Source organism: Netta rufina, assembly GCF_964035555.1.
Source record: "Netta rufina genome assembly, chromosome: 6".
In the NCBI taxonomy this organism is placed as follows: Eukaryota; Metazoa; Chordata; class Aves; order Anseriformes; family Anatidae; genus Netta; species Netta rufina.
In genome coordinates this window covers 10,505,695-10,530,985 of record NC_140129.1, presented here as the reverse complement: position 1 = coordinate 10,530,985, position 25,291 = coordinate 10,505,695, and the positions used below count along the sequence as shown (strand labels likewise).

Below are 25,291 nucleotides of genomic sequence, written 5' to 3'. Positions count from 1 at the left end.
TTCTCACGCGTGGTAATTGATACAAAATAAAATGCATTATTTGTATTCAGTCAGGAGTATGAAATTGCTTTCAGCGGGCTGAAGCCTGAACTCATTTACAGTTTTCCGAAGCAGGGCTTTCAGGAGCCCTCTTTTCAATTTGAAGAATACCTTGTCAGGCAAGAGAAGTAGTCGGAAATGGGAAAGCACGGCGCGTAAGCCTAGCACGTTTTGATTGCTCATATTTTAAGCTGGTGGAATGTTAAATAACTCCCATCTCCAAAGGGTGGTCTGGGAAGCTGGGACGCAATACGGGGCGTTCGTGCACCAGCAGCATCAGCTCGGCACCTGCATACAGGCGATGCGTTCCCCTCCTGGTTAGGGGGAGGGAATACCTCGGGCTCTTCCCGTCAGCACGGCGTGACCCAAGGACAGCAGGTTATTACCAGGCTGTTATTCCCTGGAAAGGGCTGCGGAGCACGAGGATTTACCGTAGTAGGGTAATTCTTCAGGTCCGCAGCGCGAGTAGTTGGACTGCACGTTTATAAGCATCGTCGTTTTTCAGAGCTCATAAACAGGCTTTGTTTGCATAATTTATAGTCCGGAAATTGGACCAAGCTGCAGTAAGCACACAGGTTTACATGAGTGTTTTTTTAGCAAGGAAGGGTTTTGGAGGATGCCCCTCCGTGTGCTACTGGGAGGGCTTGCAGATGTACGCAGAGCTGTTACGAATTTGCCTTTTTTTTGGAAATCTGACTGTAGCTTACAACAAGCTCTCAACCATTGTGCCTGTAAGAGTGCTGAAACATACACTCTGCAGTTTTGTGGCACAGTGTGGTTTCTTCTCCATTTCGCAGGTCCTGCTCAGGGCATCGTGACTGACGTTCAGGCTGTCGTACGACGATGAACACAGCGTGCGTACTCCAGCCCCACAGATGGGAGCACTGGCAAACTCAGGCATGCAGCTCCAATATTTGGGAGCAGCCTTTTGAAAGGCATGGGAGAGACTGGTAGAGATGAGATTTCCTGGATGTTTTCTCCCCCGAGTAAAATGGGATAATTTTTTTTTAAGTGAAAGCTGAGAACTAGAGGCCTGTCTGTGTGCTACATTCCTCATATTTTCTGAGGGGGGGAAGCGAAGCATTTTTGAGAAATTATATTACATTCTTGCTGGCATACTCTCTGGGATTTGTCCATGATATTTATGAATTGCCGTATCCTGGTGTGTTTTTCTTGATTTAGAAAGCAAATTAAAATCAACGAGACACAGAGTTTGCTACCACAGATGAGCAGCACGTTGCAGTATCCAACTCTGCAGCTGACCTGTGTCAATATGAGAATTTTCATTTCATTGCTGCAAAGTTTGGTGTTTATTTTTGTTTTATTTTATTTTTATGTGCCCAATGTAGGAAGCCTTCCTAAGTCTCTAACTGGAGGAAAATCTTTAGACCTGGAAGTAATGAACTTGCGTCCTTGTTCATGCCTCTGTATTGCTGTCACCCTCTTGTGAATCTCCCCTTCTTTCAGTGTCAGGGAGTAAAAGGTGCCAGTAGCCCCTTTGCCAAATGCATGCTGAGCACGGGTTTGGTTTCTCATCAGGGTTTGCCTTCCTCTCCACTTGGAGAGGTGGTAAAGCTTTGCAGGATAACTGCTTTCAGCATTTCTTGTTCAAATACTTAAAAAAAAATCTCCTGTACAGGTATATACTTCCTTTTGTGGGTAAATACTTGGTTATTGGTTTCAGAATAGGAGGCATAGGGGAAAAGAACAAAAATCCTTGCTATAAAGGCTATGGATGGACTTGGATTTGGGCCTCATTGACAGCCAATTAACTATATAATATGTCCTGCACCAATAACTTGCAGCTCAACTTTAATAAAACCTATTAAATAAACTTTAGAACAATAAATAAATAAATGTTTCTTTGCCAAATTGACATTTGTACAGGGATTTAACTACTCAAAAAATAACATGAAAAGCTACTTTTTAAATAGTCTCTGACTTGAAATTTTTGTAATATATGAATTCATCTGAAGTGCAGCCCTGGTTTGGTGTCTAACCAAGGTTCTGGAGACGGCTTCCCTTTAAATAATATCCAGCACTTCAAGTAAAGAATAGGAAGTTACATGGAATTAATATATATTGAAATGTGTTTAGCACTAATCACAGCCAGAAAATCATTTGCTATTAAACTAAAATCACATTGCCAGCCTTGGGGAAAAATACTAGATTAAGGTTACTTGAGTACTTGCTATGTAAAAGAACTCAGGAAGTGACTAAAACTTGAAGTACGTCCTCATTTGCTAAATTTTTGTTAAATATTGCTGTTAGATGTTTCTTGGCTTAAAAAGAGAGAGAACTAGCTGTGTTTCTTGCAATTGTTCTTAATGTCCTTTCAGTTCGTATCAAGATATATGTGGGTTTTGAGATTTTTTTTTTTGAGTTCTTAGTGGGTAAGAGATGCTCAGGATCACAGTTCCAGTGCATATCAGGTGATTTGTTCTTTTGGGGTTTTATCCTAGCAAAGAAATTAGAAGATTGGTTTGTTGTTTATTAAAAATGCACGACCTGTCTGAGTTGGCCTTTGCTTTCTTTGTCACTTTGATGTCAAGCAGAGTGGCAGGGAGTGCTTGATCCACTGCTCTGTCTGTCCTCAGCCTGGGGGGAGTCTGCTGGTGCCGGTGCCTGTTACAGCCCTTTGCAGTGAGATCCAACAGAGATCTCAGTCAGTCAGTGTGGATGAAAACTCCTTGGTTATTGCACAGCAAGTTTGTCCTGGGACATGCTGTGGCCCCAGGGAGGTCATTTTATTTTGTGCTACTCAGGTGTTACTATAGTGTATTACTACCAGCCAGTACATGGGCCAGGGAGTGGACTGCGGGTCTCTGCTGATGAGCAAGAGGCATCATCAGCCTTTCATATTTATTTGGTTGTATGGGCTACTTCGTGGGGATGGGTGAAAATTATTTGGTCATTAGGTCTTAAAACTGTGCTATGTTGTACGACCATAGAAAATACAGTGGGAAACTAAACAAGCTACTGAATGTGGGGTTTTTTGCTTATTGGGAACATGTAACAAGTGACCTGTTACCACACAATATTAATTGTACCAGGCATATGTGAGTTGCACATATGGAAGAGAGTTGTTTTTCCACCTTGATTACTTCTACCACCTCATCCTTGTGTGTCTGTCTCTAATATTAAACAGAAGCAGATAGTGAGCGTACAGTGGTTGTTGTGGTGACTCTGTACCATTTTGCATTAAAATGTGCTAGCACTACATGAGTAAATTTGAGGGTTAGTAAGATTTTTGTAAGAAAGAGCAATTGAAAGTAATAAAGTGATTTCCAAGTTGCTTATCTGTACCTTTTTGCAAAAGTAATGGATATTGTTAGAGGCTCTCCTGTAGTCACTGGAAGTCAAAGAGCTCAAGAGGTTAGCTGCTAACAGATAGTAAGGGGTTATATCTTGGATTCCAGAATCATTAATTTAAGTGATGCAGTATTTTTCCTTTTTTTTTTTTTTTTTTTTTTTTTTTCCCAAACTGCAGATACCGGGTTAGGAGATTCTGTGTGTTCAAGCCCAAGTATATCCAGTACAACCAGCCCCAAACTCGATCCGCCTCCTTCACCTCATGCCAACAGAAAGAAACATCGCAGGAAGAAAAGCACCAGCAATTTCAAAGCTGATGGTATCTCAGGCACAGCTGAAGGTAAGCTTACTGGAAGGTCTGAATTTAGATAATATTTTGTCATTTATTCCAAAGGGCATTGTTAAGTACGACCCAACTGTGTTGTTGGTTTTGCATACAGAAGTTAAACAATTATATTTAAACAGATAAATTAAAGACGGATCTTCTAATGATGAAGCTCAGTGATATGTCGCATGACAGCGAGTTCTGCTGTCTGAAACATGTTTGGAACCAATTTTTTTAATTAAAAAAAAGTCTCCCCAGGCTGATACGGAGCATCATTAGTGGTAAAGGTAAGGTACAGGCATACTTGTAAGGTTTAAAAAGAAAGAAGTCAGATTCACTCAGTAGCCTATACATCATATTAGAATTTGTATATTTTCTCAGTGTTATTAAATCTAGTGTTACCTCTTCTGCTTAGACACATCTTGTGCTCTAGAATTGTGAATGCTTCTGATGCCCCTTGTTGTTTGAATATTCAGCTGCTCAGGGAAAGATTATGTTATTTGAGGATAAAAAGGAAAGGGGAGAGTTTAAATGTTTGGGTTCTTTTATAAGAACCAGAAAGCAAAAGCCAAAAAGAACTTCTTTTTTTCCCTTAGTTTAGCTTACTATTTCCAACGTGAGCACTGCTATAGCTGTTCAATGCCTTTCTGAAGGAGTAACAATGTGTACAGTGGCCAGGTATGATATAAAACATGCTTGTATCTTTAGAAAAGAAGAAAAGAAACATGCTAGGATTCAGCCAAAAGAGCTCCAGAAAAAAAAGATGAACAAGGGTAGTTGGAAAGCTCAGAAACTGGGGAGTCAACATATAAGGAGAGATGAAAAAGGGAGACAATGGAATAACCTTGTTGGAAAAAGGGGAGTGTTAAGTAAGAAAAAGATGTGGTTGTAGGCATTGGAGAGTAAAAAAATAAAAAATAAAAAAATATAAAAAAAACAGCAAATTCAGTATCAAAGAGTGTTGGAACAAGTTCTGAAAAAAGGATGACAATTGCAGACAGCTGAAGAGGCATTAAAAATAGATGTGATAATAGTATACAACTGAGAAGGGGCATGTTAACTACTACTTAGTCATCCTTATTTTCCATTTATTTAATTTCCCAATTGCACTTCTATCACATACAGAATTTATTTCCTCAACTATCTATACAAATCCTTTTCTTAAAAAAAAAACAGCCTTTTTCATAATGGCTCCTGTTGTGTTCTCTTTCCAGTCATTTAACTATCTTTACTGTTAGTTTCCCCCTAGTTATGGCCTGCAGCCAAATTTTATTTTAAACTTCCATTTTTAATTTATCCTTTTTTTAACAATCCCCTTTACACCACTTATTTTCATACCTCAATGGCAAGTTACAGAGGGGATTTTTCAGAGCACTCACCATTTGTCCACGAGTATTTTGTGGAAGTCAATATGAATCAAGACCAGCTGGGTATCAAAAGCCTTTGAAAATCTCTTTCTAAGTAGTTAATGCATGTATGTTTTCTTTCTCCTGGTGAGCTTATTTTCACAAGTCACTGGAGCCTGAGCCTGTGTGGTCCTGGTCTGCAGGGAGACTTTTGAAGCACAGCAAGCAGTCGGGGATTTGCAGTTGTTGTGCACCTTGCCCTGAAATCCCTCTTCTGATTGGAGTGAGGAGTATGGGGCTCCTTTATCTGTCTGTTTTCTCTTGCTCTTCTCCTACTCTTCCAGCATCTTAACATGCTGGTCTGAAATCCATTTACAATAACTTTACAAAACTGCCTCACTTCATATAAATGGGATAAACATGCTTTCAGAAGGACAAGGACAAACTGATGAGCAAAACCAAATCTTACATGGGCAGTTCTTAAAAGTAGCCATGAGTGCTGACATCTGCTATTACAGCTTTTCTATCTTGACATTAGCACGTTAGCTTTCATTGACCTGCCCCATCATGCTGCATGTCTTCTGCCATGGGCACCCTTTGGGGTTCACAGCTGCCTGAGTGCTTTTAAGCTGTCTTGGGTGGGCCAGAGTGGTTATTAAATTATTTTATCTTTAAAATATCTCAGAACACAACCCAGTGAAAAGCTACTGATGGCCACAAGATCATTGCGAGGAACTCTGGGCACCTTCAACAGGTGACTAATCTTCCTGGCCTTTGAATTTGTAGCAAAGTTGGAGGAGATGGTTAGGACAACCAGCATTATCTGCCAACAGCGAAGGAGAAGCAATGACACCCGCTTGAGCTCCCTGCCCCTTGAGAAGAAGGGCTTCTCAGAAAAATGAGTAAATGTTGTAGATGCCCATAAAGTACTTTCTATAAAGACTAACAAAGGACAGAGAAGTGGTTTTGTTGTTTCGTTTTGTGGGTGGTTTTTTTTTGTTTGTTTGTTTGTTTGTTTTTTCTTTCAAATTCTGGCATGTGGCTGCTTGCAACCTTTGTTAGTGACAGTTCGTCTTTATTTTCTGGTGCTCATGTTAGTGCAGGCCAAGAGTCATGTTTGGTAGCCTTTGTTGTTGACCATAGTGGTAGTGTTGATCTCTCTGAGGTTGCAGTGACGCTGAGCAGTGGGAATACTTCCAGTCCCGGGACAACCTGTGTCACAAGCCAGCCTGCTGCTAGGGCAGGGTAGTCAGATGCTTCAGGTTGTAACATGTTTTTCTCCAAGGTGGGGAAAGTAACATTTTCATGAATGTCCTGTGATATGAAGTAGTTTTCAGGTCAGTAATTCAGGCTTTTCTCAGGAAAGGCTGAGTTTCTCTTTTCTTCCATGCTTATCTAGAAATCTCCCCAGTGACCTGACAGATTTCCATTTTGATTTTATTTTTTTCCTCCACACTTGCAATAAACATAGATTTAAACCCTCCTAGGTGTTTGTCTGGATTGCTGCAGTTTTGCAGACTGATCCAAATTAAACAATATAAGGCCGATGCTCTGAGAGATGCATGCTTAGCCTTGGCAACTCTGATCAAGTTTCTGAGATAAGGTGGGTAACTTAGTGAACATGGGGTACACAAAGGTGTGTTGATAATGGTGGAAGAGCTACATCTTCCTTCTTTCCTTCATTCTGGAAATCCTGAGCTCACTGTGAATAGGAGGAGAAGGATTCTGCTGGTGTTACCTGCCTGGTGTTATCAGGCAGTTATCAGGCCAGAGTTAAATGATTTTGGGTAATTGTAGTTTTTATGTCGCTTTCCTTTGAGCCCAGGCATGTTCCAAGTGTCAGCTTTCAAACAGAACTTCTGGGTTCCTGCATTTCTACCTGTAGCAGAGCTTCAGTGAGGTTTGGTCAGGTTCAAACCTCGTCTTCAGTGAACTGTAGCAATTCTGCTACATTTGTCAGTCTTTTTCTCTTCTTGAACGTGCCTGCTTTGATCGTTGACCTCTGCCCAAGTATTCAGGTATCATGATGATGGACACTAGTGTGCCCAGGGTGGTGTTAGTCAGCCACTCCAAGGACTGATGCTTGTCTCTTTTATACCCTTCCATAAAGATTATGCTGAATCTTTCTCCATGCTGTCTGCAGATGCACAACCCTCTCTTTCTGGGATTTATTCTTTCAAGTTCATTTCTCTTCCTACTGGTTTTCTAGGAAGGAGGTTGCAGCAACAAGAATGCCAAAGCAGCTGTGCTGCAGTTGGGTGAAAATTAAAATTCAACTCCTATTTTGGAAAATCAGGTTCTTGTGAAATTTTCCCAAGTGCAATGAAACCCAGAGAGAAGGGTTTTTTATTTCTCTATACAAGACTTGTCACTGAAAAAAAATCCTCTGTTTTTGAGGGTAACAGCAGGAATGCTTACATTAGGCAAGGTGCCAGAAACCAACAGTGTTTTTCCCACCATGCTGTCTATACTTGCTCAGAGCAGGATTGTACAGTGCTGTGTTTCAAAGAGGAATAGCTGCTCAGAGCCTGGTCTGTTTTGGTACCCTTGTGCTACCGCAGATATGGAACAGCCAGTGATAATAGGAACGTTTTTCAGCTTGAAAACAACTAGAAAAAATGAAAAGCTTTCCTGTAAGTACTCTTCACAGAAAGATATTTGCCAATGTTTTATTTTTCTTACTCCTGTTAGGATCTGTTTTTTAAGACTTCATGGCTATGGCAGCTTCAACCTGCCCACTTTCAGTCCATGTCGGAGCTGCAGAAAGCCCATTTCAAGAGCTATAGAAAACTCAAGACATGGTATCATCAAGTCTTGGATGATCGATGCTTTGCAAGTGTTTCCATGATTAGAGCTGGCCAATGTGGCCAACTTTTCAATCTGTTATAGGGAGCGGTCTGACTGTGTCCAGGTAGATGGGTGAACACGTTTCTCGAGTCAGGCAGATCCAAATCAGCTGCAGGCACGGTGCTCTTAATTTATCTTCTTTCCCAGCAGTGTAGGCAAAATAAGTATAGCTTGGCATTCCCCTTTGTGCAGACGTAGCCTGAGAAAAAGGAATTGATGGTAGAGTAATAAACGTGATTAGTGGCTTGGTTAACTTTCCAAACCCTGTATTTTCTCTGCAAATCCATGTTCCACATTCTTTATCGCTGGTTTCTAAAGAACATGTGAAGGACAAGGAGAGTCCTTTTATGTTTCTTTTTAGAGCTGTTTTCTTTACACAAAGATGGTTTGTTCTCTGCCCCTTGTAGAAGTGATTGTTTTTCCCTCTGCTTCTCTGATCCCTGTAGTCTAGACCTATCCCCTAGGTGTATACTTCCTGGCTGGTAACATAGGATGAACCCAAGTTTACTGATAAATTGTGGGTTTTGTTTTCCTATGGTAAACTAACATATGTATTTGAAAAGCTTGTGTTCTTCTCCGCTATGTTTTATAACACTGAAATCATTCTTGTTACCTGAATCTTAGGGAGCATTGAAAATGAGATAGTTGCATTTGAAATGAAAATACGTTTATTTGTTTTCTGCAAAAATAGGGCTTAGTCAGACCTTTGTACTTTCAGCAATAAGCAAAAAACTTGACTGCTTTCATCTAGTGTGTCAGTTGAGGGGGGACTTGAGTCCAGAAGGGTAAGACAATGTGCAAAAAGCCAAGGGAGACAGCACTGTATTCCCAGGATGACTTGTCCTTTTTCAGGCATTCCAAAACCAGAATGGCAAAGCAAAATAGGGAAATGCAGGTCTTAGTGTTTGTGTCTGGAAACTGTATAACAGCTGAAAAATTGACATTTTGTGTAAATTGAAAGCAATATAGCAGTTAACTGACTGTGTAGTATATGATGCATGAAAAAAAAAAAAAAAGTGTGCATTTTACCTGCAGCTTCTCACCCTAAGCTTTCTTTAGTCTAATCCTTCAAGCTTCCCCGTGATTTACCTGCTGGTGTTATTTGTGGAACTGATTTAAATATGCTTGGCTCCGTAAACAGGTCAGTGCATAGTCTCCTCCAGACAGTTTTAACGTACTTCCCTCGGGTGCAGAGTTCTGTTCAGTGTGCTGTGGTTACACTGAGCTAAATGGAAATACCTCTGTCCGTGTACACAAAAGCGTTAGTTGGGAATTCTGGAAATCTAGTGGAGACACCTCTGAGACCTGCTGCATGGAACAGCTGAAAACAATGAGCTGTAGTGTTTGTGGGAGAGTAGATCCTTCATTTGACAGCTGGACTTGGCATTGTTAATGCTAATATTTATTTATAATCCGTTGAATTAAGAACCATGACAAAGGAATATATATTTTACTTCATGCTCTTTGTTTTTCTTCCTGGCTTTTTATGGTCTGGAAGAAACCTTCTGACATTGTCAGAGGACAGCATGTTCAGAAACCTTTCAAGCTCAAAGAGTCACAGCATCGTCACTCCCTGTTCTCTGGAAGGAAGATGTGAGATGTAGTATCTTGACCTGCAGCTGCAACGAGGGCAAAGCTACTCACCTATTAAAGAGTTTGTAACCTTTGGAACAAATCTGTTAGATGGATTGCATTGCTTCAAGTAATGCTGCCACCAAAACTTCAAGTAAAAGCTCTTTCCAGTTTGTTGAAGGGTAATTAAGTATACTGCTGAGGTTGTACAAGTAAATAGTTGTTGCTATGTAGGAACTCTACAAAAGTTACTCCTGGTAATCTTGTCATCCTAGTTACTTTACCTGGTTCCTGTAAAATACATATCATTAATTACAACCCAGTGTGCAATAGGAGTAGATACGGAGGTGTTCATGGAAGTGTTACTTCAGTAAGAAGAAATGTTTTTGATACTTGTCTGGAGACACTGAGATGGGTAAACATGAAAATGAACTGAAACTTGGCATTTAGGGGGAGTTCTCACCTTTACTTTCCAAATATTCTGGTGCCCTACATGTGGACATATGAATGTTAATTAAAGCTAGGTCAATTCAGAAGCTGTTAGTAATGTAGCTGTCGGTCCATGCCAGCTGCACAGCCCCTGGCACCTCACTTGAGTGCTCAGCCTGTGCTGGTAGCAGCAGCCCAGGGTCAAGACTGGAGACAGCTCAGCAGAGGAGATCAGTTGCTCCTTAATTGTTTCCATGCCTGTTTGTTTGCAGTTACACTGCACGTAGCGATATCTTAACAAGATTTTCTCCTCTCAAAAAAAAAAAAAGAAGTGCAGACCCGTGTCGTGCACAGGAGTAGTGGGTTTCAGTCCTGTTACACAGTATTTATATGCATCTCGTGATGCACGGTTGGTGAGAGCAATTTGTTTCTATTTCTGGTCTCTTAAGTGCCTGAAGTTTATGAAGTAAATGTTCCATAGTTTTCAGAAAGAGCGCTGTTCTGCAGTATTTGAAGTGAGATTGATACAAAAGGGGCATTTTGACTGCAATGTTGGTTTTACATAGTATTAAAAAATGAGGCAAAAACCAGCACAATATTTAACTGCATTTTCTCTGTCTATGTGGGAACTTAATCAACAGGATGTGATCATATGTGTTGTCTGTAATGCCAAAAGCTTGTTTTGATTTAAGCACGCGGCGGCTGTCTCAGAGGTTACCACCTATTCAGTGTCAAAACATCCTTTAGTTGTAATTCCACTGTTCATCAGTAACTTCATTCACTGCCTCGTAGGAGATACAGCACTGGACAATTGCTGTACACCTGAGAAACAGGAGGGCAGAAATTAATAAAATCTAGACCGAATCTTCAGAGACTTGCTTTCAACCAAGGCATAAAGGTCACTTGTTGGGAAACCTTCAGCCTTAGTCGTCACAGCCTATCTGACATGAAAGGTTTGCTGCTGAAAGACATTTATGTTGATGCTGAGGAGCAAAAGACAAGGGAGGTGAAGCTCATCTATTGTTTTAACCTACTTCATTGCAGGCTAAACAAGTTGAAAGATTCCTTCTTCTCTTTAAAACTGCTGCTAGCTCAGGGTCGGAAGAGGCTGCATGTTCCGCCTACCTGCTTGAAAGGAGAAGTGGCGCAGTGGTGGTCAGCAGAAAAGAGGATTCTGGAAAGGATGAGGCCCCGAATGAACTGGTGGTGGTTGTACGCACTCATGTATCTGGGTATCTGGAGACAGATAAAGCTTATTTTTTTCCTACATTTCAACGAAAAGTGGCCCCACTCTCAGTGCAGTAGGTGTGCTACGTTGTGATAACAGAGGTATCCTTACACTGTGTATCCTCAGTGTAAGTGCTGCGCTGTGTTATGGCTTGGTTTCTCTGGAAAAGGAGAAGCTTTAAGTAGCTTTATAAGTGAAAGGAACCAAGTGACACCCTAGTGTTTTACTGGCTTCAGGTAATGAATGTCTCTCTTAGAGCTATTCTGTCAGCCTGAGACGGAGAGCTTGATTAGGAAGAAGGTTCCTGATGTTCACAAGATGGTGTTTTACAATATGCCCAGAAGTACTTGTAAGATATTAATACTGCTCCAGAAGTTAGTCCCATTTTGTTACGTGTTTATTCTGAAAGTTATTTGCCTATTTTTCCAGAGAGTAAGACTGTGTAATTTCATTATGAATCTATATACCTAAGTTAAAATTCCTAAAAAATATAAATCAAGATGATTATCTGTTAGGAAGGTATAGTAAATGGGGAGAGAAAAAAAAAGTCGTATTAAATATAACTTAGCTTCAACTCACCACATACATGAAGTCTTGAGCCAAGGTGTCTCAATTTAACTGAACAGGCTATTTTGGTATGGAAGAAAGATTTATTTTATGAAAAATTACTTGTCCTCAGCTTTCTGTGCATTTGGGTTCATCAGCTTGTTTGGAAGTCCTAAGCAATTTAATTTAGAGGACCTTAAGCAGCTGAAACAGAACTACTATCTGTACTAGATCAGACAAATATGATAAAGAAAAATACCTGAAGGTCTATTAAAATGAATATTACAGCCTCCCCCAGGATGTCCCCAAACTGCATACTGCCATGGAAGGTATATCAGGGTGCATATTGCTGTATATGTGCTGTTCTTTTCTGTAGGTATCCCCTACTAGTTGCTGATTAAAGCACAGCAGACTAGATGGACCTCATGCTGTGATCTGTGGTGGCCCTTAGTGTGCCCTGCTTCCTCACAGCATTCTTTGTTAAATTGAAGTTTGCCTTAGAAGGCACAGGGTATATTACAGGCATGCTTTTTTTGTTTATAGCTTGTAATATGAAATTAATGACAATGGTTTGATTGTGGAGGTTGGCCATGTATATTTCAAACCTGGAATTCAAGGGGGAATGTAGTCAGTGGGTCTGATCTAGCCCTAGGTGGGGAAAACGTGCTCTTGGCATTATGCTACGAAGAACTGGGAATCAAGGGGCGCACACACAAGAGAATCTAAAATTCAGAAGTTAGTCATCTATTAAATAATAAATGGAACTAAATAAAACTAATAGAACTAAAACACAGGTGATTCAGTCAGTTATGGATAAGCACTGAGGAGTATACGGTGCTACTCAGCACACTGGTAGGGCTGAGACCTGGTCTGAGCATTGAGTGCCCTCAGGTGCGCCTGGTGTACTCAGCCTCCTCGCGCTAGGCCCAAGGAACCGCAGTGGGCCGTGAAGCATTTCTCACTTCTGTGCAGTAACAGATGTTAATCCCCACACACGGTGGTTTTCAGGGGTAGGTCGGGATGAGCTGGGTGTATTCAGCCTGCCCTGGACCCCGCCTCGCAGTGGCAGCTCTGTGTGCTCACAGTCATGCGCCCCCGGTTCTTGCGCTGTCATGGAGCGTGTCGTTGCCATGCGTTGGTGCAGCACGACGTGCTGGGCTGTGTGGAGCCTGGCATCGCGTCTTGCCCTCCGGTGCAGTCTCCAAATGGTGTTTGTTAGAAAGGTACAAACCGGCACTTGAGGGTGGGTTCCTGAAAGTGAGATGCCAGGCAGGAGCCGTGGTGCGGGATTTGCTTTGCTGTAGACACAGATTGTCGTGCAGTCACAGCAGCCTTAACCATTTGGAAAAAAGCAGAACTGGAGCAATTCCAGTTTTTATGCTGTTTGGTGTTAGTGTCACACATTTATTTGCAAGACAACCCTTAACGGTAATGTAGACCTCCTTTTAATTCCAGCTCCTGACCGGTCAGTCATTTCAAACCCATGTTGTTTTTTCAAGTTTTAATCAAATGTTTGCCTTAAATTAGCCGTCAAAGTCTGTGAGCAAATACTTTCTTTCCGTCTGAAGTCTATAGGGTAGATACACATGCTGTGCATGAGATGCTAGCAGTTAGCTTGCTGCATGTTTGTTTTATACTCTGTGCTTTAATCTACTGTTTTCAGTCCCTCCACCTTTCTCTTTATAGAGATAGGCTACTTCTGAGAGATGTTATGCATTGCATGTAGTGTGCAACTCCAGTGAAAGGAGTAGGTAAAAAGAAAACTTCAACAGACCTCATCATTGACATTTTCCAACACTTCCCCCCCCACCCCCAAAAAAAAATTTAATAAAGGATTCTTTTGTGAGTGTGAGATGGAGGAAATTGGCCGTTTGTCTGTGAGGTAATAGGCTTTGGTGTAATATGAAAATCTATCAAATGATTAAATTCAATGACATTAAATCACAATTCATGAAAGGAGAATACTGCACAGTTTAATTCTATTTAATTTTCGAGGGAAAAAAAAAAAGCAAAAAAAAAGTTTGAGTTTCTCTTAAGCTGATTTCTCTGTGCTCTTTCTTAAAAGTGCCTTTCTAGTTGCCACACAGTGATGTGATCATTATCTGTCACCTCGTCGCCTTGCTGCCTCAACACGCAGTAAAATACAAAAAAAAAAAAAAAAAAAAAGACCAGAGGAGCTTGTGAAGTATGACTTCCTATCCCAAGACTCATTGCCTGCGATTCGTACCGCTTGACAGTAATGATCTTATTACAGTACTCTGGACCTTGAAGAGATTTCATGAGGAGAGTGAAAGGACGTGCCTCCATGTAATCAAGTGGCGCTGAATATTCCACGCGTTTTTGATCACACACTGATTGGGCACAGTTTTAGCCCATCTTCTAGTCAATTATGCATGGCCCCTTGTGCTCCTGTGATAGTCAGAAACATTGATAGCTGTTGTCTGGGCTTTGGCAGCCAGCCAGCGGTTTGAAGTGCCTTACGCACAGTCATTCCAGGATAAGTGCTTTTTAGTTGGAATTGATTACCTTTCTTTAGGTTTTGCTTAATAGCAAAACTGTATTGGAGAGGGCTTCAGGTGAAAAATGGACATATTAGCCATTTAGAGTATCTGAACTCCTAGTCAATTTTTAGCTTTCCCCTGTTTCCATCTAATTTATATTTAATGATGTAACGTTTGATAATGTTTAAGATATTTCATTTCAGTTGCTGCTGAGCACACATGTTGAGCACATGTTAAATTATAGTGTATCAATTTTCAGGTTTTCTAAATTAATCCAGTTTAACCTTCAGACTGCAAGAACGTGTCTTTTTTGGTGCCTGTTCTAGCGAGCATTGGGTTTGTCTGCAAATGGCACAAAGATGACATTACTAAGCAGAGCGAGTGCTGTTTCGAATCCCGTAATGAGGATAAATCTGCATGCTTTAAAAGAAGCAAGGGAAGGGGTCGGTAGCTGGGTGCTTGGTTTACATTTCCTTGTCTTAGAGGCTGATTAGGCTTTCATTAATTTCTTGCCTATAAAAATGTCATATCTTTCTTAATTCAGATTCCTCCTAACATAAGAAGACAATCCTGAAAGATGTGTGTATCAAGCACAAAGCACTGTATAACAAAATATTTAATCCTAAGTGGTGCTTATTGTTCCACTACCACAAGTCTGTTCTCGTACTTGAATATCCTACAACATGTGATGTTTTAATTCAGGGAATAAGGGAAGAAGGATGCTTTTTGCCAAGACTCTTCGCCCAGTAGCAACCTCATGTCTGCACACACGTGTGGCTCGGAGAGAGCAAGGACTTTAAAGTAGGCTGAAGCACAACATCACATCAGCCATGTATCCGACGAAGAGCTCACATTTCTCCGTGTTGGTATTTGCCAGTCATGCTGTGCCTGTCGGTGAAAAGAGCCAGTCAAAGCACTCTGGTGGCACCCCAAATTTCTTTTTCTGCATGTCTGCATAATTCTGCCCTACCTGTCTACTGCTCGCTGAAATAATGGAGCAGTCCAGCAAAAGGCATTGCAGGCTTTCAGCCTTTTCTGGTGGTGTTTCTGCCTCTAAACATCTCCCTCAGGGGGACTGCTTCATTCTGAGGTCCAACAGAATTGACAGCATGGCTTCCGCAGGTGAGATTGGAGCAAAAGCTCAGTGCTCCTTAAACTTGCAAGTGACGTTCCTTATTGACCCTCACCCTCTTTTATTGCTTCCCTTTTAATTGAATTATAGTCCGGTGTTTTTTTTTTTTTTTTTTTTTTTTTTTTTTTTAGTGGTAAAACTAATCCTATGCTGGCCAATCCTACTCTTAAAAAGCAGCTTTAAAATATTTTGGCTTCTTCTGTTCTTTAATACCAGTTTTGACTTCCCATTTAAGGGTCAAACCAGGATTAATGGTAAAAATAAAATAGTCAGTTAGTTTTGGTGGCTTTTTGCTCTTTTAAATATAGCTATTCAGTTTTCTCCTACTGATTTAGGGTTCAGCTGTTGTCTGAAACTCCATATTCTAGTCTGGGGGGGATTTGTGTGTTATTTTGTAGTAATGTTTTGCTACTACTAGGCAACCCACAAGAGCCATGAGAATCTTTTTTTTCCCCTTCTCCTTTGGAAAATAAATCTGCCCTCTAAGTCCGTGTGTTTAGTGACTTCAGTATGCTTGACCCCTGTGCCAGCAACCAGCAGAGACATATTAGTCTGTGCAAACCTTGCCTTGCCTAGAGCAGGAGGACCTTAAATGATGAACATTTTAGTGGAAGAAGCTCCAAATGTTTGTCCCTAATGACTTAATTTAATTGGTAGGACTCAGTTTATGCCTGCTACCAACTTTATCTAGGGAAGTAAGTACTTTCTCTAGAGGATATTTTTCTAAGGACTGGAAGAAGACCATGATGGAACGTGTTCCTCTGCAGCATAAGGTGTCTTGCAAGCATCTTGTGATCTGTTTAACACCATGGTGCATGCAGTGACATCAGTGGTTTGGTGAGGCTGATTCCCATTGAATGGGATGCTGAAATGTGTGAAAAAACTGTTTTAAAGGGAAAAAAAAAAAAAAAAAAAGAATAAAATGGAAGGCAACCATTTGTTGATCCTCTCTGGCAGGCTTGTGTTTCCAGGGTACATCCCAGGGGAGGCTATGTTTGACGCTTGCTGGCATAAAGCTTGTCAGCCTCTACCGCCGCATACACATCTTCTTCATTGGTATTTTCTAACTGATACGGCATTGACTTGACTTTGACTTCCCTTTTGCCTCCTTCCCCAGTGCTTTGAATCTGTCTTTTTAATCTGGGGAGGAAGTGCTGCAGTTCGTGGTGATGGATTACAAAGCCAGGCTGGAGTATTTCTGACTCTGCTTCATTTGACAAGGAATTGGCAGCTCGCTCTGAGCTCCCTTTTTATTTCTTCTTCCCAAAGCTCCTCCTCTTGGGGCTTCGGTGGTTGTGTGCGCAGTATGCAATTGTCATGCAAGGTGGTATTTCAAGGGGGAAAAACGCATGTTTTAGTTTCTAAATTATTATTTAAAAATTGTTAATGACAGTAACTGGTTTGTAGTTATCCTAAATTGTCCCAAATGCTGATGCTTTTCAGCCAAGGTAATACCTTGTAGTGATAAACAAAACACCAAAGTGAACATGCCAAAAGACAACCTGAATGCTTTAAGCAACATATTTATACATAAAAGTACAGTTCATGATTTACTTAACCTTAAAACTGGAAGCTATCCTATTACTTTGGGCTTAATATCATCATTGTCAGACACATAATTACTTTGTGGTTGGATGGCTGCCAGTCAGTAGGCTGTGAATGGGGAGTTATAAATAACTTTTTTTGAAAAACCAATTCAGATTTTATGGTGAGACATGCTGTTTATCACATGAATGTTGCAGTCTGAGCTTAGAAAGGTGGATTTAGTGAAGGAAATCATACAGTACTTATCCAGTGACCGATACACGTCTTTCTGCTCATCAATGATTGTAAAACATTTTTGCAGTCTCTGTTCTGTTTCAGCCAGTACTGTTAATTAAGTGACTTTTTTTTTTCTTGGCACTCTTTATTTGGATATTGTTTGGTTAAAGGGTACAGTGGGTTCCAAATTCTAAGAGAAAAAAAATGAATAAGAAATTATCAAATATATTTTCCATTCACAGTAACTCATTACTTTAGTGCACTCTTGCCATGTGTCTTCCTCAGCTGCAGGGGAATGTAAGAAGTTGTTTCGAGCATGACTTTACACAACTGGAAGAATCAGCTGTCACCTGTAAGAAAATTTTATACGCTGATTTTCTTATTCCAACTTCAGCTGTGAGTTCCTGACTTTAGCATGTGAAGGGGAGGTGCTTTAGGTGTGGGGCTGATGTTCCAGCATCACACGTGTGGTGTAATCCAGCCACATGAGCTTCCTTCTCCATCCAGGGCCGAAGGTGTTGTGCCAGTCAAAATTCAGTGTATAGGCACCTGTAAAACCATATATAAAATAGTTGGGTAAGCATGGGATTTTGAGGGGAATATACTTTTTAGAAAAGGCATTGTCGAAATTGAAATCTGTTTCAATACAAACTCTGTCTGTAGGTGGAGTCTCAGATGAGAGATTCCACTGAAATACTGTAAATAACAATCGTGTGTGTTTTTGTCCATAGAGCATAAAGCTACAGATGCTAGCAAATTCAACTGTGAAGCGAATTCCTGCTTTCTGGTTTATTTGCTTTGAGCTAACCTGACTTCCTACTGTTTCTGACAAAACACATACATTAACTCCTCAGTGCTGAGTTTTTGGTATAAGATGCAATCATCTGAATTGATCCTTGCCAAGTATGAAACTTGTAAGTTTCATTCAGAAGTAAAATATGTCAGTGAGATTTAAACTAAGCACTCATCTACTCATGGTAGGTAGTCCATAATCAAGCTCTTTAAAATGTTACCAAGGATTCCTGAGGAATTATTTACAGAAAATCCACACTTGCTAGGCAGCATACCCAAGTTCCATAGAGCATGTGAGGCCTCAATATTTAATTAAATCAGAACAAACTTTGTTGTAATAACATGGATTAATATGTGCTTAATGTAATTAATAGTAAGTTAAAAAGTAAATTACTGCTTGCCAGTTTACATAAAAAAAATCTGTTGTGAGGATCCATAGTGCTTATTAGCAGAATGTGAAAATAGATGCATTTTTAATGGTTTGTCTACTATTTATGGTTTCTCACAAGCTGTCTGTATACTATAAGATACCCGTTTGCCCACAAAACTCTCATTAATAATTAGGTCACCACTGCTTATAGATAACATTTTGATTCCCTGATGCTGAATGAGAAGGTAAAATTCCTATGAAGGAATGGGATATACGTAAATTCTGGAGAGTTATTTCATTGCAGAAGTGAAAGCTTGGGCTTCAACTTGTGTGCTGCTCTTAAAGAAAAGAAAAAAAAAAAAAAAGAAATCCAGCATTGCACTAGTAGAACAGGCAAAGTCTGTAAAGTCACTGTATTGTTTACTCAGTCAAGGCCTGTTAGAGCAGATGGTGTTTTTACTCCAAGATCAGTGAGGTTTGGGACCTGCGCTGTTTTGTGGATACGTGGTTGTGAGCTACGGCTGACATTCCTGAGGGCAGGTCGTCTTCAGATCTGCTGCTGCAAACTGTACCAAAGATTTCCAGTGCAATGTTCTAGTTTATTGCTAGCTAAAGAGTACAAAATACGTTCTGAGCCATCACTTACTGTACTGTGGCATGGAAAAACTGACATAGAGGAGATTGGAAGTAGGGTTTTGCTTTTTTCTTAACCATATCAATAACCGCCTTTAGTAATAAAAATTTCAATATAGCTGACAGGTTTTTTTCTTTTCTATATTTTATGAATGCTATTAAAAAGCCATTCCCCAGTAAACAGCTGATGACACTCAGAAAATATTTGCAAATAATCTATTAATAATGAACTCTTTATTCTCTTTCTGATGTACTTTTAATTCTTTGCTGGGAGATTTTTTTCCAGAGGCACTTGCAGTATTAGACTGCTGCTTCTCTGCCTGCAAGATACCAGCACAGCTTCATAACCAGCAGGTTGGTATCACAGCTGGCTGTGGGATGCTTTCAACCCGTAAAGGCAGGCACAGGTGGACTCCAGTGGAAATTTTGACTTCATACAGGTGATCCCCATCATGAAGCCTGATAGCAAAGAAGTACAGAAAATAGGATGTAAAGGCAACTTCGCTTCTAATAAGATGATTTTCAGTTTTTTCAGCTGTCAGTACGGCTCTCCAAGCAGAAAAATGAGTGTGACCTTATCATGCTACGTGTCCCCAAATGCTGTCTCAAGTGAATACGGCCCTTGTGTAAACCCTACCTCACGGTTAATCAAAGTATTTCACCATCTGCAATTCCTTATACTAATGAAGAGGAAGAAGTTTCTTTTTTTTTTTTTTTGCCAGAAATATTTCTTCTAGGCTTTTTCTTCTTCCACAGCCTTTGACTGGCGTAGATGTTCTGGTTACATACCATCAGGTCCCATAATTTGTCATAATGCTACTCAATGGCTCGTCTAAAAAATTTAAAGGGATGTTGTCAAGGTTGTTAGGCCCCAAGTTTAACCTGCAATACTTCTGGAAAAAAAAAAAAAAAAAAAAAAAAAGATTGACATAAACTGTCCCCCAGAGCCTGAGCATTTCCACTGCATCCAAAAAGAAAACGGCAGCTGGGATAAAATCCAAAATTACTTTTTGAGCAACACAGGAGCCAAAAGGTTGGTCTCTTTGAGGCTTTGCTTGTGAAAATTGTTCTGTGCTTTGGTCCTGCTTGTAGGAAGACATTGAATATACGAGAAGCTTACTTTACAGTGAGTGAAGGGGACAGGGTTTGTTCCAGTCCTCCTTCTGCAGTGAAGGAGGTCACAGAGACCCTGCAAGGTACAGAGGAGTTTTGTCTTTTCAAGGGCAGCTGCCCTGTTCAGCTCCTGGGAGTTGTTGTTTCCTAGCTCTTCCAGTCCCTACCACGTACACCATTTTTCAGAGCTTTGTAGTTCTGCCCTAACATATCAACCAGTGCAGCACATTGAAGCCTGAGTTCTTGATCGACAAATCCCAAATGAACATTTGCTACCTGTGTATGGGGGGAGGAGATCAAGATTATTATCTGCAAATAAAAGGTACTGTCAAATGCTGTAGAGCCTCCTTAATGGCAATTCAAGTAAGAAGCCCAACTTCTTTTGCAAGAGGGTGGAAAGAATGGACTAGGTTAAAATAAGCACTGTGCAAAGGATGAGAGATTTTCAAAGAAAAATTTCAATCCCTGTTTATATCTCAGCTGTATGTCTCTGGGGGTAGGTTTCCTTATTTCCCCTCCTGGTTCTGGGTGAGCAAGCAGTTCTTAACTTGTGCATACATGCACATATGCACAATAAAAGGAAGAATCTGCTAGTCCATCAACCTTTATTATATTTGATTGCACAGTATTCTGACAGTAATCTTGTACTATTATGTGTCATGTTTTTTCTGTGCTATCAATTACTATGACTACCTGCATGTTAACTCCATGCAGAAGGTGGGAAGCCTCTGCTTTCTTTTAGAGGACTGATTGATGGTTTAGGAGAATACAATGGGGTCGTGTTAATACCTTATGATGCCTGGGAGGTACAGAGTACAAAACAATGTTGTTAGTCCCACTCCACCTGGGCAATAAGGCATGTGCCAAAAGCTGAGATTGTATAGTACAAGACAAGTCTAATTATTCTGCCTTGAATAAACACAGTGCAGTTTTCAATTCGTATCTGTATATATATATTATATATATGCACAAATTTTAGGCCTTTAAATGGCTTGTTCTGTATAACCACAATCAATAGTAAGATAATTTATGTGGGAGGAAAGGTTAAACATAATTATGTTGAATAATATGAAGATGTTTAGGAAATACTTTTTTTTTTTTTTTTTAAGTGTAAAAACCATATGGTTTCTCCACTTAACAAAATGCTTGTGTCTTAATATGATTAAGAGTGGAAGTGAAGGAAACAATTCAGGAAAGTGTGAATTGGAAGGACAGTGAACGTGATAGCAGTGAGTATGAATCAGTAGATAGAAAATGATAATTGTTGATAAAGAAAATTAAAGCTGTTAGAAAAAATTGATGGTCTGTAGAATGTGAAGTCTACAAGGATGGCGAAAGGAATTTAAATTCATCAGCAACAAATTATAGCCATGGTATGAATGAAATACTTGACAAAGGAATATAATACCAAGTCCTGAATTTAAAAAGGAAAATCAAGAAATTTTCTATTCATAAGAAATAATTTTAATTTTATTTTACTGTAAGTTTCTACTTCTAGTAAACAGCTAAGCAGCTGCTAGGCACCATCTACAGTACTTATTTATTTGTGTACTTATATTACATCTGCATAAATGCATTAGTTGTGCTCAGGAGTATTGCAGAGTTGGCTTAGAAGCTTTCTAATCAATTGTCATTTAATTTTTAAGGGATTTTATAGCAGTGGGGATGGTTTAGAAAAATAGTAAAAAATGGATATTATGCTTATATCTGAAAAGAAGAAAGGGATGCTGAAGAATCTGTGTATCATTTAACCTCATACTGATCCTGAGCAAAATCATGGGAAGGCTGATATGTGATATAATCAGAAAATAATTTCCAGTGAGGGAACAAGTAACGAACAGTTATCTAAATCTCTTACAGGAGATTGTGAAGTGATAACAAGCTGAGCAGTTTTTAATGCTGTGTTACCACAAATATCTTTGAAGAACAAATACTCTGAGTTATATTGTAACTTAAATTGAAAGGGTCGAAATGGCTAACCATTCACAGGAAGGACTTGTAGAGGTATCCATCTCCCAGACACAGGGAAGAGTTGACTTGGGTTTTGTTTTCAGCCAAACCCTGCTTGGTGTTAGGGGTGATTTTACTTCTCTTCCAGTTACGTTAGTCATTTCCATACTCCATCCTCTTTTCTCCTGTCAACAAGCCTGCAGCCTATAATGTTTTACCTCTCCGGGGAACTTTTATGCGTTTTGGAGAAAACTCTTGCTGCTTCTCCTGCTTTGTCAGGTGCCCTTCTCCTCTTGGTTGTGTTCTCTGAACAATCTCACGTGGACTCCTGCAAATGGAGCCTTTGTCATTCTGTAGCTGACTCGGAGGTGTTCATCTCCACGTGGCTTTGTATTCTCCATCTGAACAGGACACTGGGCGCACATGTCCTCATGAGGCTAACCTTAAGGTCCTCATTGACCTTTTATGTCACTGTGACTGGGGAAAAGAGCCATTTTTAGGTCTTGCAGTATGTGCTCTGGGCTTCATCTCCATGTGTCAGTCGTGTTGTGAGCATGGTGCCTTATCTCTGGTGTTCTCGCCTGTCTTGGTCATTCAGCTAAGACAAGTTCACACTTTCACAACCCCATATCTCAGTTGCTCTAGCCCTGAAGAACGTGGTACATACCCACCCAGACACTGCTACAAGGACTGCTCCCTCAGCCTGTCACTATTCCCATGTCACCCTTCCTGTGGCATCCTTCTCAGCAGCTTCCTCTGCTGTTGCACAGAAGATGAGCTGCTGCTTTTTGCTCTGAAGACCCTTCGCAGCATCCACCCTGATTCACTTTCACCATATTGGTGTCTGTCTCACTTAAACCTCAGCATCTGTTTGTTAAAACTGTTCTCTTTCATGGGTAGAGTGCAGGTGATCCAAATAGATTACTGGAGGGTTGCTGCAGCCTACAAATATGTGTAAAATTGCAATGTGCTGTACTACATCAAGGCCTGCGTAAGTACAAGAGAACTGAGTGAAAACTCCACTTGTCTTTGTAAGCTGTAATCTAAATAGGCACTTAAGGTATTGTATAACCTTTAAATATGATGGGACTGCTTGACCTCCGGCACTCATACAAAAGCTGTTTTTTATTGTGGTTTAGGAAGATTGTAATGTGCTGGTTATTTTGCATTTAACTTCTTTAACAGCAAAATGAGGAAGTAAGTTATCATCTTAACTACTGCTACTGTATGTGAAACTGCTCTTAAATCAAGTGGGATTGTGTTGGGGTTAATCATTTAGAAGGTGTGAGCTGTAGCGAAGTACACAGTACTCCAACTGTGTTGCATGAATATAAAAATTTGTGTCAATGTTTTCAGTTTGCAATAGTTCAATTCTCCATCTACATCTCTTTTTCTTCACGTAAGTTGTTCTTCCTTATTGAAGTGGACATCTTTTGTTTGGTTTTGTTTTTTAATTAAAAGTTGAAACTTCTGGTTGCAAAGTTGCAAAACAGTGCAAGAAAAGGCAAACTCCAGGAGGCTCAGCACTCAGGTTTGCTGCTCATGAAAGACTGGCCTGATGAAACACATTTGACTTCTGCAGGAAGTAGGATGTTACCGACACAACCAACGAGATAACGCTACTATTGATGGGCTGCTGATAAATACAATGCTTCATTTGTTTCTCAAGAAGGGGGGGAAACCCTGTCTCATACTGACTCAAAAGAAGCCACCTCCCTCTCCCATCTGAGGGGGAAATAGGATTCGCGGTACACAGCAGGCGATGCGGTATTCCACCACAACATAACAAACAGTCTTGACAGCTCTGTATGATGCTGCAGTTCGGATTTTGCCATCAAGAAAATCTATAAACTATACTGAGCTTTCTGAAATCATTAATGCCTTAGTTGTATTGATGATTTCATTTCTGTGTTACAGGAGCGTGGCCTATCTGCCTAGCTGCAAGCTGCGGCTTAGCGTTTTTATGATGCTCTTTCTTGCCATGCGCTCCCTCCCCCACCAAAAAAAAATCCATTGCGTAAATTGATTTGGGGATCAGCCTTGATAAAATACCAGCATTCAGCCCCTCGCGACAGCGTGGCTGTATTGTTAGCTGTTCTTGATTATTTGGATGCTCCGGCAGAAGCTGCCACATCAGAGTTGGAGGTGTGCAGAGATTAACTGGTGTCTGTCCAACCATTTGTCATACAAATAACAGTGCCAGTAGAGTGAAATACTATAAATCACTTTTTTCCAGGATTGAAATCTTTTATCAGTTGTGTCAGTTTCATTATTCAATAAGCGATTAGTAACAGCCATTGTCATTTACCCATTTAGTAGTTAACAACTCAGATCTCCAGCTAGTAAAGGACCATATGACACAAGCATCTGATGTAAATGCGGGATTTAATATTTATCTTTTCAGGCAAAATGCAGTTGTTACTCAGTGCTTTGCAGAGGGATGAAAGGCGGTGGCACTTAGATGTGAGTCTCTTAATTTGAGCCTCCTGGTTTTGCTTTATCGCACAGTCATATGTGTTTGTGTACGCCCTGACAAAATGTGCAGTATTTAAAATATGCAAATACACAATTGCATCCTTCTTTTTCTAACTTTTTAACTCCAACCACAGCATCTCCCCAGGGAATTTCTGCAACTGCAGCTTTTTGACAAAAAGTCAAATTACAGAAATTCTAACTTTCACATAAGAGCAGCTGCATAGGGTCAAAAGTTAACCTTGATCTTGCTGGTTTTGTTCAAAATAGTATCTGGGCAATGGCTGGGTAATACCACATCAAGGGTGTCTTCAATTTATTATTTTTTGCATTTTTCACTGGTTAACTTCAAATTAACAACTTTCAGTAGACCTGAAGCCCCAGTCTAATACAAGTATAGATAGCTTCCTGCACTTGAAACCCTTGAAATCCAGATGCAATGTATGGAGAAGACACACAAAGATGAATCTTCCATAGGAAAAAAGTTTTATATTCCCATTAGTAAATTTAAAATGGACAGGTCTGAATAGTTTCCTTCTTCCTAAGAAGAGTCCTGGGTTAAGACTACCTGCCCACAAAGACCTTCGTGCTCTGTTGCAGGTCATTGTGGCAACCACTGGTCAAACAATGGCTTCTGCAAGTCGGCTGGTCCGCAAACAAAAAGGTTCTTGGTCCCATTGCCCAGTTTTAGCTAGGAGTTGTGGTTGTGGTACCAGATGTGAAATGCTACCTGGATTATCCCAATGAACCCTCAGTGCCCCTGGTTGTCCTCGCGGTGTAGGACCCAGAGCTGGGGGGCTGTTTTCTAAGAGGCCAGGTGAAGGGGGGGCGAACTGAAAGCCATCTTCCAACTGTGTCGGTGCAGAAGCTTGGTCAAAAGGGGGGAGGTGGTGACCTTCCTGTTTTAGCACGAGCATTCAGGT

The 25,291-nt window shown here is 40.4% G+C and overlaps 1 protein-coding gene across 3 annotated transcripts in view; it reads left to right on the top strand.

Annotated features, from left to right (window-relative positions):
* The window catches only part of AGAP1 (ArfGAP with GTPase domain, ankyrin repeat and PH domain 1), a gene marked incomplete at its 5' end in the record, with an annotated part of 347,082 nt that overhangs the window by 253,884 nt on the left and 67,907 nt on the right, over positions 1-25,291 (top strand). For all 3 annotated transcript variants that reach the window (XM_084288890.1, XM_084288889.1, XM_084288888.1), the window contains one exon: positions 3,530-3,691. In XM_084288890.1, coding sequence (XP_084145016.1) covers positions 3,530-3,691 — 162 coding nt within the window. The remainder of the gene's footprint in view (positions 1-3,529; positions 3,692-25,291) is intronic.